Source organism: Magallana gigas, chromosome 3 (assembly GCF_963853765.1).
Source record: "Magallana gigas chromosome 3, xbMagGiga1.1, whole genome shotgun sequence".
In the NCBI taxonomy this organism is placed as follows: domain Eukaryota; kingdom Metazoa; phylum Mollusca; class Bivalvia; order Ostreida; family Ostreidae; genus Magallana; species Magallana gigas.
In genome coordinates, this window is record NC_088855.1 from 5,073,211 (window position 1) to 5,091,112 (window position 17,902).

A 17,902-nucleotide genomic window follows, 5' to 3' on the forward strand; every position below is an offset into this window, starting at 1 on the left:
TACTGGTAATTTATGAAAGAATATTAGGTGTCATAAAACTTGGAATAAACTAACATGGTTGATTAACTGCCGTGTTCTGTTCACAGGGATCATCTCAAAGGTCCAGATCAGACATCAATTGTCGGCACGTGAAACGTGATATCACAAATTTTGTCCGTACCGGTATGTGTGTGTATGGGGTGGGGATGGGGGGTTACATGTACCTGTAATTTATGTAAAAAGGCAGCAAAACATGCTTTCACGTGGAATTTTTCTGGGTCAGTGAAATTTAAAATCACAGCAGACAGAATTACATACATCTGCTCTCATCTCTAGCTCAGTCCATTTATATTGATTTTCTTTCATCTTTATTTTTATTGAGAACTACATTTACAATTAAATTATAAATGTGTGGCAATTATTAATTGATACCATGAAATCACAAGATTGTTCAATTTGCATACATTAAATCTTTCCAAATACTTCACATGAACCTGAGACAACAGTTGCCTCACAGAACAGCAGCAAACAAATTTTGGATTATTCAAACGAGTTAAATTCTATTAAATGCCACCTTAGTGACTAAGAAACAGAGTTCGAGTGATATATATCTGAGTAAATTGCTTCTTCACTTCTCTACATATTACAACTTCTAAGGCAAAAGAAAATATATAAAGCAAAAATCAACAGACTCATTCTAATAAATAATGTATTTTTTGATCCTGGAATAAACAACATCACAGCTAGTGGCGTCGAATCTTCTTGGACGAGTCCTCGTTCTCTACCTCCATGGCTTCCTGTATAGACACAGGGGGCGCCACATACTTCAGCAGGGAATTGTGGGACATCTGACCGAACAGAGTGGCTAGAAGGGCTACTCCATACCCTGTGGCTCGTTCTCCCTGTTTAAAAATGTCATACACATTAAATGCCAATAAATACAGTTATACTGAAGGAAGACAAAAATTGGACAAGATCATTCACCATGTATAGTGATATTATGGTCATTATACGTATTATAAAGAGGTGACTCACATTGTATACAGGGGCCGCCATATCTATGTGAAGCCACACCCCGGGATAGTCGAAGCCGAGGTTGGAGGCAATGTAGAGACCAGCGCAGGAGACTTGGGCATTGCTTCTGTCCTACAAACAGGTACAGCTTCATGCATTAACATCTACCTCTACAAGCCATCAAACTGTTATGAAGTTTGACTAGTATTGTACTGGAATTGACTCAAATAATTAGCTATAATTAATTATACCTCTTACCATTACTCATTTAGCAGGAAAACACCACATTAATGTATTATTTTATGCAAGTACATACATCGCTTGCAGCTTTATATTAACATTTTTTTACTACCAAGATGTTTTTTGAAGAACTTCACCTGCAGTAAAAATTAACTGCAGGATGACCCACTGATACTTTGACTATGAGATATGTGTACGTACTGCTACAGAGTTTTTGGCGTCGGCTATTGCACTGTTGAATTCTCTGAAGTGGAGTTCGGGAGAGTAGGGCATGGGGTGGACCAGGTCCGCTGAGTTCTGCCCCGCCTTCACGCACCATAGCTCCATGTTCTCATCATTGGTCACGATGCTGCCATGGTATTTACCTAGTTCATGGTGAAAAGTTCTAACATTAATCAAGCCAGACTGAGAATCAATGAAATCAAAAGTCAGAAACAGAATCAGGAAAGTGAAGGTCTTCAGCCAAATGATCCTACAAATTGTAGACTTTGGAAAGGTGTTCAGGACTCACCAGTTGCTATTCCTTGAGCACCGGTCAGAGTTGCCATGTCAACCACCACATCAGCTTTCAAATCTTTTCTTGCATAAGCAACCTAATAAAGTATAAGAGATACATGTAGCTCTGAAGTGTTTTCTATATAACACTGTAATAGGTAGAGTGATGTTATCACTTTCTATACTGTACATAAATCAGGATACATGTGCATAAAAGAAAAATGCTAAATTCAGGAGGTACATGTATAAGAAGTGTACAATTGATTGGTAGGATTAATTAAGCTATTTAATATACCAGGTGTATGTACATGTATTTCATAAAGTTTGCTAATGTAATAATACAGTTACTTCATATGTCAAAAAATTAATAAATAAGAATGAATGATCATATTTAAGAATTTTTTAAACCAAGTCTTATCTATTGAAACACAGACTGTTTAACATTTTGTAGAGAATCTCACCCCATCAGCCAGCACAAGTCTTCCCTCTGCGTCTGTATTGTTGACCTCCACAGTTCTGACAAATTAAAACAGTTTGCTAATATACATGTATACACCAAGAATCAGCACAGAATGCCAAAATAGATGGTCAGAAAACCATGGAATGACATTAAGGACAACCATAACAAATCGCATGGGAACTTAATAACCAATACAGTGTAATAAAGAGAGCATTGATGTTGAGTATTTTGTCATTCTCTTACCTCCCTGAGTAGTGAGTGTAAACATCGTCCGTCCGTGTGGCCAGAGGGCCCACTGCATTCTCCGCCACACAAAACACTGCATGCAAATTCTCTGTAAAGCCCTAAAATAATTGAAAAGATGTACACTGAATACTAAGATCATGCAACCCCTATTATAAATGATTATAAAAAGGATTGCTTGTTTTGTTACCAAACTAAGATACCTGTAAAGAAGTAACAAGGGTAACAGTGTACCTGTAGTTTAAAAAATCACAATTACATACCAGTTTAACGGCAGCGTAAAAAGCTCCCAGAATTCCTGCTGCTCCTCCACAATCACGCTTCATTCCACACATACCTTGCTGTAATGAAAAAAAAAATATGCCGAAGATTATGCAGAGAATTACTCCGAACTATTGAATCTATTATATTTTTTATGAATAACACCTACCCTGGCCTTGATGCAGAGTCCACCAGTGTCAAACACAATCCCCTTTCCGACCCAGGCAATGTTTTTGGTGGCACCCTGCGGTCTGTGGCTGAGGACAATCAGAGCTGGGGGGTGCTCGGCGGCCCGTCCTACATTGTAGATACCTGTACCAAAATAAAACACCCAATTAAATCCAACAATTTAAACTGGTAGATTTCATAATTATATGTGTGTACTGATTTGTAAATTGTCACAAGTCTTTTATCAAAAAAGCTCCATAAATTTTGATATTTCAATGCCCGGCATGCTTTTACACTTTTCCATGAAAATAAAGAGGAAACCAAAAATCTTTAATTTTTGCTTCAAAAATAGGCATAAATTGCCTCATTATCTCAAAGCAGCTGCCATCACAATGACATTTAAATTTTAACAAAAGTTGTAAGTCTTAATAACTGATGAGCAAAATTTCAGGGTTTTCATCACCACATTCTTATTCATAGCATGTTTGACTGTCACTGACCTCCAAATCCTTTCTCTTTTAGTTCCTCTCCACGAACTATGAAAGGTGTAATCTGGAGTTCTCTGCCTACGACCTCGGCCTCCTACAAATAAAATATTCCAACATCATTTGGCATATTAACAAAAAAATGCCAAGGCAGGATATCTCATAAGGAAAAGGCTCAACTATACTGAAGCTTGAAACTAAAACTGAATACAGTTAATGCATTGACAAGCTTAAGTCATATGTTGCAAATTGCAAATAGTCCTGTCCTAACAGAGTTTTTCTTTGATACCTGATAAACAGCATGAAATGATACCGGTATTCTGTTTTTTAAAACTCACAGCAGCAATTAAATGATAAGCTAAATTTTGTCACAGCTTAATAGATTTTATAACCTGGTACATGTACACAAGTTACTTTACCTTGACAAAATCATCTGTATTCATGTGAGAGCAGGGCTTGTCTACGATTTCTGCAGCGAGTCGAATGCCATGAGCGGAGGCAGACATACAGTGAAGATCGTCCTTAGACAGAGGGATCTCCTTGTCCGCTCCCACTAACAGGAACTCCACTGTCAGGGTGTAGTTGGAGGCACCCCCAGACTTGCCTGAGTACAGTGGCAGAATCCTGGCCACAGCACATCCCAACGCATAGGCATCCTTCCTCTCACACACAATCTAAACCAAAGACAAGTATAGTTAAATTCACAAACATTTATTTTCTATAATTTTCAAAGATAATAAAGCCAAATTTTCAGGGTCATTGCACTATATACCGGTACTTAATACAGTTTGTCTGTTCTCTTAATAAGTGTTTCTTTGTGACTATCTTATTGAACTCTGTTAACTCCGCGGTAATATTTTCAACTTATTCATGGTCACAATTTTTAACATATTCTTGGTCATGCTGAATGTAAGCTGAATTATTACCACAACATATTCCTCCTGGTCAGTCAGGCAGCTTTTCACCAGTTTTGACAGAGAATGGGCTCGAGATGGAGTGTTGTGTCTGCTGCTTTTTAATGGTAGAGCAGCAATGATGGCATTTCTGAGCCACAGAGGGCAGGTGTCTGTGGGTGAGGGCCTCAGGTTACCTACTGCCTGGTCAAATGTCTGAAATAGAAATCATATAGAACTAAGTTTTGATTTCAAGTTTGAAAAAATTGGACTGACATCACCCATTTTAATCTATCATTTTTATTTTTTTCTAATTTTTCATCAAAAATAGAAATAATAGTAAAGCACTCAAACATATTATGTGATATGAAGCTAATCTATGAGTTGTTTTTATGGTTCTCAAAATCTAAAAGACATTTTTACTCAGTTCCTTGGTTGACTGTATCATAAAATTTACAGTATTTTAATACCTCTTTATCCACCCTTGGAGAGAGCTTGATTTTCACATCATCAAAAGAGATACTGGTCAAGTGGGGCAGCTGTCCAACAATGACCACAGGGAAATCCTTGGGGTCAGACAGGGTCAACTTCCCCCCAAACACCAACTTCACAGGCATCTTCCTTTACCGTGTTAGGCACAACTTGGCCTCAGATGCAGACTTTGCAATGAAAAGGAAGACAATATCAACAGATACTGTAATATAATATCAAAGAAAATTTTTCTTTGTTTGTTCCTTAATAAGACCTCTTATCACTTAAATATACAGGTAGGTTCAGATGACAGAAAGAGTTTGACTGTTTTTTATTATCTAGGCAAAGTTAATACATGTAATAAATGATTGTTATATGCAATCAATAGTATATTACAGCAAAAAAGGAATTACAAAATATTGCAATGCACAAATCTGCACTGAAAATTCAAAGCGCTAGTGTTTCTAAAAGAATCATTACCTTTCGACCTTCTGTATTTTTAATCCTTAGACAGTGAGCAAAATATCTTTTAACAATACCCTTTAAGTTGTTCCCTAATATCATCATATAATCTAGTCCGAGACAATATTAATCTCAGCAAAACTTGAAAAGCGATATATCTAAAGTCAATCCCCCTAAAAATAAGGTTTTGAGATTGACACCAATTGTTTTTCCAAGGTTTTAATGCATTCCACAATATTTTGGTAAATAATGAAAATAAAAAATTTATTTTTTTCCATTGTCACGTGAAGATCAAAGTGCAAAGTCATGTACAGTGAGGTTGCCTTTACCGAATCACTAAGTAAATTCGCGTTGATAGTACGTAACCAAGCCCGAGTTAAATTCATAATACAACATTGTTTTATTGTATCATACTTGACTCATAACATCATATATTTCTTTCCCAACAACCAATGATTAAACAAAAATTATCGCTGTACTTTGATGAACGATGTTTTCTCCTTTAGCGGATCATTTTCTCCATTACCGAATCACGTGATATACAGCCGATTATTTTTTGTTATGGACAGTGTCGAAATATTTTTTTTAAGTTTTAATATGCTTTAAAGCATGAATAAGAATAATATAAATGGAAAGACTAATAATTTTTTTTCATTTTGAGCGAAGTGTTCATTTTATTGAACCCGACAATTCATGAAAAAATAACAATGAATTCAATGGTAAAATCAAAGGCCTGAAGGGCCATAGTTGCTTACGGGTTTGATATGACTATATTTACATGGATCGAGTATGATTCCCTCTATTTCTTACGGGAACTTTAGTTTATTTATAGCTCTATAGAAAGTAACTAGCTACATGTAATTCATAGATCTATAGAAACTGACAGGACCCATATCAACATGTCCCATTTGTTGATTGGTCGAACCTTAGTGACTGAAACAGACAGGATTGAAATCTAGACGCCTCTTTTATCAATTGGTTGAAACCACCATTGCTTTTAGGAAAATCATAGACTGCATAAAATAGTAATGATGATGTCAGACTCTATCCAACGACTGAAGTACATTAACTGTAAATTCATTCAACTATAGAGGACACAAAAACACTTAAAACCAACATGCTCTCAAATATCAGTATACCTTGTATTCCTATGCACTATGAACTTGCGCGAGAGTTGGTGCACGGTGCGACGTAACAGGGCCACAGCCAGCGCAAAATCATTGCGCGTAAAAATAATATAACCAAATGATGAAATGTACTGTAGTGTATGTTATGTACTATAATTAATGAATGCTCATGAAATCTACACCAACAAGTATTATTCCATTTTATTTGTATTTCATAAATGTATATTTATTCATATTTTTGGGGTTTTTTTCTACTTTTTTAAGAGGCTGACCTTCACAAGCTTTTATAAGAAATATAGATTCACAAGGCAGTTCTAACACCTTCTATTTTATTTTTTTCCCTTTGTACAGAGATAAACTCTTTGGAGGGGGGGGGGGGGGGGGCAAGAAAAAGGCAGGACTATGCAATTACAGCAAACTTGTTTTGACATCAAATTTAATAAAAATTCAGTACTGCACTATAACTTTGCAGTCAGTCTCTCTTCACATGACATGTGTACACAGTCATTTTCAGAGGCATACTATACGATGTCTCTATGTTATAGTAATGTGACATCGCTTCCGTATATGACTTGCAATCAAGCTTAACTGTATATTCTTTTCGTATTTGAATACATTTGGTCTCAAGTTTCCAATATTTTTACAACAAATAAACAGTTTAATCATAGTACAACCAAGGTAACTCCATCGAGGGAACATTGTGCTATTTTTAGATCTTGGAAAATCCCCAACATTCGTTAATGGCGGAGGTGTCGAAGAAGGCACATTATATTAAACAAGTAGTAATTGCCCCTCTATTTATGCATTTATTACCGATTTATAATCCCAGTTTCAACATATCTCAATCATAAGTTCAGTCCTTTAACCGTTAAACACTTTCCCCCTTGCTGAGATCGATGTCGATCGAAGTTAGCGACGCTCTCTGCGGGTGCCAACGTTTTTATGAAGATTGAACGAAATAACGACAACTTTACATTTACTTATCACTGTTAGGATCTGAAATAATTGGGAAAAGATTTTTTGCTTATAATACATGTAAGTATGCATAGCGGAAAGCATGGCGGCACTGTGTGATGCATGGCAGGGGCCTTTACCTCTATGCAAAAACACTGCAGTTAATATTCATTCGCGTTAGATTTCGAGTTTATTTAAATAAAGTCAATTCATATTGGTTACAATAACATAAGTGATAATAACATAATTATGGAAAATATAATCTTGCTTACAGATATTTATTATGAACAACAAACAGTTAACTTTGAAACATTCGAATAGAACTATTTTTTGTCGCGCATGTTCAGCTAACTGAACTCTTTGCCGTAAAGATTATCCGGCAACTAGATGGCCGTAAGCCATAAAAATGACTGCATGATTTGTTAACTTTGATCCACCAATTTATTAAAAATCATTTAGTTTTTAGTCATTGTAAGTCATCAATATTGTTAATTCTATGAGATACATGTATATGAACATCTTTTCATGAAATTACAAAGAAATATACATGTAAATGGATCGAGAAAAAACCGAAATATGACACACGAGGGTTTTCCCAAAGCATAGACAAGTGACGTTATTCAGTTCATAGAACTCACAGAATGGTGAAGTTTGTGTCGCAACGGGTTTAATTTATTTGCAATGAAATTATGTGTCGATATTAATTAAATACTGTATCAGATTGGGTTTTTATAACATATATGTACTACATCATAGATTTTTCATGCGGAGCAACGACACAAAAAAAATAAAATAAAATAAACATATAGAAACTTTAAGAATATTGCGAGGAAAATAACTCATCGAATAAAAAATTTAAAAAAGAAGAAAAAAATGAATTTAAATTTCTGCATTGTTTTTTTTTAATTTATTAAAAAAAAAATTAAGCCATTCCGAATTTTTTAAAGATTTTTTAGCACGTACGTTAGAAAAGTTGAAGTTAGAATACATAACGGTAACTAATTATAAAAAAAAAGGTTTTAAAAGATCTATAGAAGCATATCCTAGGGCGATTTTAAAGTAAACAAAATAAAAAACACAAAATTGCCTAGAAATGTGTTTAGTGATTGTATAGTTAAGCAACCAAAAAACAAAAACAGGACCCAGTATTGACATCCAGAAAAAAAGAGAAATGGAAGAACAAATACCGGGAAGACAGACGTTTTGAATCGGCGATCATTTGTACTATGAAATATTTTAAAACAAATCTAGAAATGTATAGTGGATGACTGAATGTGCAAGCTGGATAGGTGTTCAAGGAAAATAAATATTTTCAGGATTGACCTGTACATGTATGGAATCGGCGATCGTTTGCCACGGTACTTATGAAATATTTTTAAAACAAAACTAAAAATGTATGGTGAATCTGCAAACTGGATCCATGTTCAAGGAAAATTATATTTTTAGGAAATAAACTACTAAATGTCATCGAATAACGAATAACTTTAATTTGATAGGCATGCCGGTTTTTAAATCAATAAATATCCGTATTAATCATAATCAAATGGAAAAATGTTCTAGAAAATGGGAATGAAATGTGTTTTTAAAATCTTTTATTGTTGTTTCTCGTTTTTTTTTTATTGAAGCAGATGTGCAAATAATCGTAGCGGTATCAATTAATTTTGACATGACCCCTCCGTGATCCCTGGATCTCGGTGATTCGTTATTGGAACCCTGACTACCCACAACATTTTAGCTAATATAATTATTCTCTGATTAAGAAATTGTTTGACGCTTTCAGTGCTTGTAGACAGATAATTCTATTAAACATCTGTACCAAATATGCTTACATACAATGAGCCGTTCACATCAGAGCTCAACCGAAAAGTGAAAGTAGTCAGCTGCACGCATGCTTTTTGTCTGCGTCTTCAAAAAGCTTGTTCATGTTTGTTTAGAAATTACGACATAAAACAATATAAAATTTAATAATTTCATGATAAATAATTAAAACAAGAATAACTCTACATAACAGGATATGTTAAGTTAAGTACTGAACCTTTAATAGAAAAATACAGAATTGTTTATCTGAAAGTGATTCGTTAATGGAGACGATTCGTTAATGGCAACCTCACTGTATTTAGAAAATAAAAAAACAAACAACATAAATGTTCCTGATAAGCAGGATTTTGTATCTTCCCAATTATTTCATTATCACACAATTATAGTCAACACTTGATAATGTTGAGCAAACGAGATATTCATCTTGGCCATTATTTGTAATTACCTCCCCCCCCCCCCCCTTTCTCAATATTGGTTGAGGAAATTCTGGTTATTGATCAGATTCTTTTTCTCTTGAAACTCCACATGACAATAACAAACCATGTCAAAAACACAATTTCTTCGATTATTCATTATACAAAAGTCCAATATTACCTATAATTTCTAATTCCTGTGTTAGCCTAATATCAAGGCAGGGAAATCCAAAATCCAAAAAGTGCATTAGATAGAGCGTACCTGAATCTGTTCGTACCAAGGATAATCTTTATTGTACGAGTTAACTTTAACCGGCGAACCAAAATTACAGCTGATTTAGAATGTTAGTCTAGAGAATTTTATTTTAAAGACATGTAAAATGATTTAAAAAGAAATGGCGTATTCTGCAGAGAAAACAGCTTCAGAGCTTCCCAACAGACCTCAAAAGTTTACTTGTGAGAAACACGCGAACAAAATTCTAGGTGCTCTAAACAGCATCAGAAAGAAGCGACACTTTTGTGATGGATGGGTTCTGATTGACGGAGCAGAAATTCCCGTACAGAAGGGTATACTGGCAGCGGCAAGTCACTACTTTAGGTAAATAATATATCATACCACTTATTTCTGAAACAACATACAACTGTACAAGCATACAGGTCCAGAACAGGTTGGGACAAATCGCCCAAATGGGATATAATTTTGGGATATTATAGCCCAAATGGGATATAAATTTTAAGTTCAAAAAATAAACATTACATTCTCTTGATCACTGTTGATTTAGCTACATAGCTTGAATTTAATTCATAAGTAAACATGCATGTGTTTGCAATGGTGGTCTGTGGCTGTTGAGATCATCAAGATCAAGAAGGCCATGTAATTTACTGGTAACATCTGCCTTCTGCAGTGCAATATACATACATGTATCCCATATATATCTACCTAGACCACAACCGTCTTCTACACAAGACAATATAGTTAAATAGATTATGCAATTGTTATTTGGGACATGCAAATGACAAACTGGAAATAGTACAACAGAGCAGGCAATCTGCATTGTGTATAATGACTGCAGGACAACCAGCTGTATCTACAAAATGAAAAGGATACAACAACCTGTAGGTGGACCTGACAACAGGAGTACAAAGCCCAGACCTAGGTTCAGACTTCTCATGATGTATTAGATTGTGTATCAGCTAACTGGCATCCTATCTTCTTTACTGATATGAACCATCTTCCAATGGAGAAACATAAATCTTCTTGTACTGTATGCCAGGACTACCAGAATTCATTCTTACCAGATAGAAACAGCTACCCAAATGCTGTCAGTGCAACATCAGTGGACAGCTTGAAGAAATCTATATTTGCTTTCAAAGAACCTTGATTTTATTCAACCTTTAAATATGCCTTACAAATAGCTATTATGATCACTGAAGACATCCTTTAGACCTTGCACCAAACAAAACAAAAATGTGAACAAGAGATTAAGTACCCTGTCAGAAGTAAAACCCACTGGCTAGTCTGTATTGGAAGTACAGTTTACTATCTGTTTTACTGTTGCATACTTTCAGATTTAAATTATTCTTACAATGTTAATGTATTTTAATAACTAAGATGAAAATTAAATTCCAGAAGCACAACCACCATCTCTGGTTTCTAATGGAATGGGGTTGTTTGTCTGTTACCTTAATATTAGAATGCTTTTCCATTCTAATCTTTAAAAGAGTTACCTACTTGGTATAAATGCCAACCATTGATGTGTTTTACATTGTTTAATGATTTAATTAACATATAAAACTAACAATTATGATGTCTGCAAATGCTTTTGTTTATTTTCAAGATTCACATAGATCTAACCACTACATTTTTTTTTCTTTTTAGGCTAGTATTTGACAAAGAAAATGATTGCAGTAATTCACCTGATTCAACATCATCAAGTGCAGATAATAGACCAGGAGTTGTGGATTTATCTCCCCTACAAATTACTGCAGAAACATTTGAAATCATTTTAGATTATTTATACACATCAGAGATTGTTGTAGACGAAGACAACATACAGAATATCCTCCAGGCAGCAGATCTTCTTTTATTAGTCGAGCTAAAACAGGCTTGTTGTGAATACCTTCTGAAATGTATCACTGCACAAAACTGTTTGGGCATCATGGATTTTGCCTCAAGATTCAACTGTTCGTGGGTTCATTTAAAAAGTACTCAGTACCTTGAAAACAATTTCAGGTAAATGTTTTACTAATAACTGAATTTTATAAAAAAAACATATTCAGGGTTCTGCTGTGCTTTCTGTAGGAGTGCAGATTAATATATGTATTACAAGTGCTATTTTATCATTGAATGAATCTCTTTCAATTTCTCTCTCTTGTTCCCTCTCAACTTTCCATAAACATACAGATGTAGCGAGTGACATGCAGATTTACTGTCTATAATCAATTACACAATGTGTAACTTAGTTGCTTTAGTGGTTGGTTTAATTTCTTTTTCAGAGACATCAGTTACTATGGAGAGTTCCTACAGCTTCCTGTCGAACTGCTCATTCCTCTTCTATCAATGGACACACTCCAGGTCCGGTCAGAGGAAGACATTCTGTACAGCATACTGCGGTGGGTAATGCACGACGAGGAAAAGCGAAAATCTCACCTCCCCAACTTGATCTCAAATTGTCTCAGGGTTCAACTGCTATACAAAGATTCTGTTAACAAATTGCCTGATTTGTATCCGGATATCCACAGTCTCAGGGTCATAGAAATGATTCAGGACAAATTGAAGAATGGGACGGGGGTTACAGAGAGATCCCGGGGGATAATAAATCTGTTGATGTGTGCGGGAGGGGACACACGAGTCATACAGTAAGTATTATATGCTATGCATGCAACTTGTAATTACAACATAACATCAGAAGTGTAACACAATAGTTGTACATGTAAAAACTCAACATTAAAGTGGTATGGGACACCATGAGATATTATCATGGATGAAGGAATATCAAAATCAAAATATACTCACCATTTTAAATTTAGAATGTATAAAATATGATCCTGAAATGCATTTCAAAAATTAGTAGAAAGGTAAACGCCCCATTGGAATTTGAACTCATGACTTGCTGTTGCAGATCAGTAGCTTATGTTTACTTATAGCGCTACACTGTTAGCCATCAAGATTGTGAGAAGAAAATATATGATGCTTTAGTTAATTTTATTGTTTATTTCGAAATAAAGTTTGTCTTTCATTGGAGGTGCCCCATACTACGTTAAATTACATCAGTGTGATTTGGAATGTTAATTGAGACAAAATGAATTGATATAAGACTGATTGTACATTGGATTCCATTGACAGTAATCCCGAGGAGTGCAGTGGAGTGAGGAGGGATGCCTACTGTTTCTACATCCCATACAATTCCACCAAGCCCGGTGGTCACTGGCTAGAGCTACCCCCCATGACACAGTATCGATGCTCTCATAGCTTGGTGGAGACTGGTAAATTAACGTTTCTTTTCCTTCTCATCTGATATAGAGGATTTACAAGATAAATGAACTATTATGCTTAGTTTCCTATCATAAGCCTGAAAAAAAAACACAATTTCTTGATGTAAATAATTACATAATGTATCCATTCACATTAATTACAATCTAAGAAAATATCAACTGCCTTTTTGTGTCTATTTCATTGCATACCAGTTTTAACTTGTAAATTTGATTCATGCCCAAAACAACTTTGTTATATGCTAAATAAATTCATGCTTTGACATTCCATTTGAAGGAGGATGCCTTTATGCTGTTGGGGGCAAAGATATAGAGGACAGAATTCTGACAACAGGGGAGAAGTTTGACCCCAGGGCCAATCAGTGGACCACCATCAGTCAAATGCATCATGCGCGGTTTGGTTTTGGTTTGGTCGCCATTGATGATAATATTTATGCTATTGGAGGCAGTAACGATGTCAGAGAGCCTACCACTTCAATGGAAGTCTATAATATCTTCAGCAACAAATGGGCTCCCCTCCCAGACATGAACTTAAAGCGGGTGTGGTCTGCATATGCAGTAGTGGACAAGAAGATCTACGTCATTGCTGGTGGAATGGTGGGGAAGTTATACGAGTCAGTGGAATGTTTTGACACAAGCACAAACACCTGGGCGTCAGTCTGTCCAATGAGGGAGAGGCGTTGTGATGCCCGGGCCACCGCTTGTAGGGGCAACATCTATGTGTTCGGAGGGTTCCGACGATACGAGTGTCCAAGTGCAATGCATGGTGGGAACAACATCAAATTCTGTGGAACTGAGATTTATAACACAGCCCTGGACAGCTGGCAGCAAGTTCCCAGACAGCACGAGTTTCTGTGCAGAATGACTGACGCTTCACAGATATTCTCCGTGGTCAAGAATGGAGAGGAGATTTGGGTCATCGGAGATTTGGAGATGGATGGGCGATTTGAGTGTATCAGGGCTTACAATGTATTTTCCAGGTCGTGGCGAACCGTTTCTGTATCTGGTCCACCTAACTGTCGGGGATACCCCTGCTGCATGCTTCACATACCAAAACATTTGATCGATCTTATGGTTAAAGACAAGTGAGTCATGTGACTATTACCATAAGAGATGGAACCTGTATTGCCTATATATTATCATGTTGTTATACATTTTAATTTATTCTTTCAAGAAATGATCAATGATATGTTATAGGTAGTTTTTTTTTTTTAATTATTAATTCTCAAAGGAGAGAGGAGTATATTGCTAACTTTTACGGCATTGTGTATCATTCATGTGTATTTCATGTCAAGATTTTAAATCTTTTTTATATACTAAATATTTTTTGCAACTTCCTAAGAACAGCCATCTTTGTCATGAAGGTGATGAAGGTTGTAATATCCAATGTTCATCTATATTGCCCCATGTATACAGTATATCAATACAGTCAGTGTATTACAGTGTATGCAGTCATTCATACATGAACTGCCTTATTGAGGTTTCAATGATTAGAATTATTCAGGTGTATGTTATCCTGTTTCATTGGTACTCTCCGTTTCATGTTTGGGTTTGTCCCATACAGCGATGTGCCATATTAACTTTTTCTGAATTTTATTTCAGGCATTAATGTAACCATGCAATTACAGCAGAGCAAATTCTGCACAACGCACTTGTTGTACCTCATGTTTGATCAGTAATCTATTTGTCATATTGTGTGTACCATGTCTCTGCGTATCAGTTTACATTTTATGACGTAATGTATAAAACAAAGGAACAGAGCCTTAATTTAGTGTCTGCAGCTTAATGAGTTTAGATATCCTTTGCAAGTTTAACTAATACTTTATAGAAATAAAACAGTGATTTCAGACATTTGTTTGTCTTGTGTCTCATAGCAATTTGATTTAATTTACCATGGTAAATGAATCAGAATTTGATTTTCTGTAATTTTGAGAAAGTAAAACTCCTGGTCATCGATATAAAGGTTAAAAAACTATTGCAATTTAACATGAATATATATGAATCAATATTCATGGCTTTTTTCCCTAAAATTCATTTTATCCCATCTTAATTTTTTAGGAAAAAGGATCTGTTAATCAAACATCACAGTCAAATTCATATTCACCCAAATTCACAAAAAAGAAAAGTGTTAGAGAAATCAATTTTATTAAAATTCATGTATAATCAAATCAAAATAAATATATCATTGTAGAAAAACACTTGTGTACATACATAACTTTACATGTAGAATACACTTTGAAATGTATTATGACAATCCTTTGTAGTAACAAAATTAAACTTGAATAAATTCTGTACACATACATACAAAAACATCACAGTGTATATGTTAATGTACATCTAGTTGATGTAAAAAAGAATATACAAAACATTGGATTAAGACATGGACAAACCCATTCTAAGTTTAGAACATTAATATTATGCAAGTGTTGTATACCTATATTACTGGATTCAATTGCAAATGACATTTTCAGAATATGTCAAAAATGAAAGTACCTGTATTTAGATGTAACAGTACTTGTTATAAATACATGCTAGATTGTCAGACATTGAACACAAAATGATGCAGAAGAAGCACTCTCTCTGAGGATGTCTCTCACTTTTCTTTCTCCAGGTGGAATCCTTTGTCCATCTGTTTCAGCATTTCTGTGAGGTAAGTCTGCACTGTTGCTAATGATGCCACGATGGCCGGTGAACCGAATCCGTGAGAAATCAGACTAAACCGGGTCAGGGGGTGTTGAACATCTTGGTCAAGGACGGGCTGTGGGCGGGAGTTACCAATAGGGGACCGGTCTTGATTCAGAATATCCATAAACTCTTTCAGGATCTGTTTGGAAGCAACAATCATGTTCTTTCTGGCCATTTGCTCTTCTGGAACATTGCTTTGGTATTTATTCACATTATGTTTGGCACATTGTCTTGAAGGAAATTCAGTTTCACACAGAAATCCAAAATCACGGGCCATTCGAATGGCCTCCCCTTCTACAAGGGATGTCATTAGTGTGACAGGGGCGGACTTCCTTCTTCCCGCTGGTAAAGCTAATCCAATCTTGTCCAGCTTCTCGCGCAGATTCTTTCCTCCATCTTTTGACTTGGCTCTTCTGAGAACCCCACCCAACAACGAGGCGTTGAGACATTCAGGTGCTCCCAATCTTCGCTGAATTTCTGCCACAGTTACTTTATATTTGGAGGTACTACTCAGAAGAGATAGGCGCCCATCCACAAGGCAGAAAACATCTGCTGGACCCGTGGAATTGGACAGAGCCATGTCACGCCTGGATTCTTTGTTGGACATTATTGCTCGCTGAAATTCCATCTGGTCAGCTATTTCCCGTGGAACATAACTTGTTGTGTGGTTCTGCGACTCGTTGCTGTTTGGAGAACCACTGTATGAAGACTCGGATCCATTGTGCAGGTTTTCAGGTGGGTGATTCTCATTAAACATGACTGGGTGATTCTCAGTCTCTTCTCTGTGGAAGGAATTTGGCTCCGTCTTATATTCTTGAACTTGGTCTATGTTGGTTGGAGGGAAATCTGTTGACTGGGCCTGATAAAAGTTCATTGGAGGATACTGGTCCCCATTATACTGAGGGGGCTGGAATCTCTCCATCCCTGGGGGTTGTGACACAAGGAATGGAGGGGGAAAGAAGGGGTACTCCACAGCCTGGGTCGTGGGAGGGTAGAAGCCATTGTGAGACTGTACTCCATTGGATGTGTACATCCCTTCCTGTGACTGTGTGGAGGATGGATAATGTCCATTAGCCAGGGACTGGCTGGCAGGGGGGTACATTCCATGCTGAGGGAGGGCGTTGTTGATTGTTGTAAGATGAACGGGGTGTGGGGTAGAATCAGAGTGTCCATTGTACATCACAGACTCCCGGGCTTCCATAGTTATCACAGCAATGAGAAGTCAACACAGATACACAGAATAATCTCCACAGAATGACACCTCTACAGAGCACACATACTGGTCAGCAAACTGTTGATGTAACACAGTGGACAGGTATTACAGTTGTACTAAACTTTTCCCAGGTCTGAGTCAGATTAAGGAATTTAGAAGACAGTGTTTGACCTGTGTGTCCCCAGGATATGTATATACACCACGCCTCACATAATACTCTCACACTCAAAGAGTCCTACTCCCTTTCATCATAAGTAGTAGATACTATCTCAATTAAACAGCAGACCAATCAACTGATGACACAGTACTGATGGGAGCCTCTGATAGCCACAACTAATTACAGGTAATTGGCCGAGGTCAAAGGAGACCCAAACAGGTGTGATAATGAGCTGTCAGGACAGGACCATTGTAATTAAATTATTTAATGAACTGTAAATCTTAAAGAAAAACATTCCAAGGTACTGTTAATTTATTTCACATTAAAAGTTTGCTAAAGCTGATGCCAAAATCACAGCACATATTTTTTATCTTTATATTCATATCAAATTAACACTTTGACAATAATTTCATCAAATCTGATAAGTAAACACAAATTGAAGTAACAACAAAAAAAAAGAAGTAAAATACATGCTTGCTTCATTGTTCTTAAAATAAGTGTCTTATACTCTTAAACAGGTGGATTCCAGTAGCGATATTGATTGGATTACTGGTAATCTAGTAGACTTCACATTTAACTTGTACATGTAAAAACTGGGTACCTCATGTACTGCTGTATATATACCGTATCATACAACATCTTCACTTTATCTGAATGTGTGTGCCAGGTTTTTTCCTAACTTTTACAAAATAAATTGATATGTCTATTGTTTGTCATTTGATAGGTTACCTGTTTGTCTAAACCCATTTTTTATTGTAAAACCTTAGTCATAAATATATACTATAATCTGTATGTTATTTTATTAACCAAAGAAAAATGCTGTCATATAGGCTTCTACACCTGTTGCAACTTACCAAATCATGTGTTTTATT

At 36.0% G+C, this 17,902-nt stretch overlaps 3 protein-coding genes across 3 annotated transcripts; 1 reads left to right on the top strand and 2 right to left on the bottom strand.

The window, feature by feature from the left end:
- Positions 1 to 670: 670 nt before the first annotated feature.
- Positions 671 to 9,767, bottom strand: LOC105321097 (probable aminopeptidase NPEPL1). Its single transcript, XM_034481013.2, has 13 exons — positions 9,665 to 9,767; positions 4,709 to 4,897; positions 4,272 to 4,454; positions 3,765 to 4,019; positions 3,361 to 3,442; positions 2,862 to 3,004; positions 2,695 to 2,772; positions 2,432 to 2,532; positions 2,190 to 2,244; positions 1,745 to 1,826; positions 1,435 to 1,598; positions 1,015 to 1,125; positions 671 to 881 (listed from the first exon to the last, which is right to left on the bottom strand). Exons 2-13 carry the CDS (start codon positions 4,853 to 4,855, stop codon positions 723 to 725), a joined length of 1,560 nt encoding a protein of 519 aa, XP_034336904.2. The 5' UTR covers positions 4,856 to 4,897; positions 9,665 to 9,767; the 3' UTR covers positions 671 to 722.
- On the top strand, positions 9,768 to 14,819 carry LOC105321098 (gigaxonin). The gene is made up of 5 exons (XM_011419290.4): positions 9,768 to 10,081; positions 11,363 to 11,716; positions 11,980 to 12,342; positions 12,830 to 12,969; positions 13,253 to 14,819. The coding sequence occupies exons 1-5, from the start codon at positions 9,879 to 9,881 to the stop codon at positions 14,062 to 14,064; spliced, it is 1,872 nt and encodes a 623-aa protein (XP_011417592.3). The 5' UTR covers positions 9,768 to 9,878; the 3' UTR covers positions 14,065 to 14,819.
- A 749-nt stretch (positions 14,820 to 15,568) lies between these two features.
- Positions 15,569 to 16,861, bottom strand: LOC105321127 (transcription factor AP-2-alpha). Its single transcript, XM_034481014.2, has one exon. It carries the CDS (start codon positions 16,859 to 16,861, stop codon positions 15,569 to 15,571), a length of 1,293 nt encoding a protein of 430 aa, XP_034336905.2.
- Between the last annotated feature and the right edge of the window lie 1,041 nt (positions 16,862 to 17,902).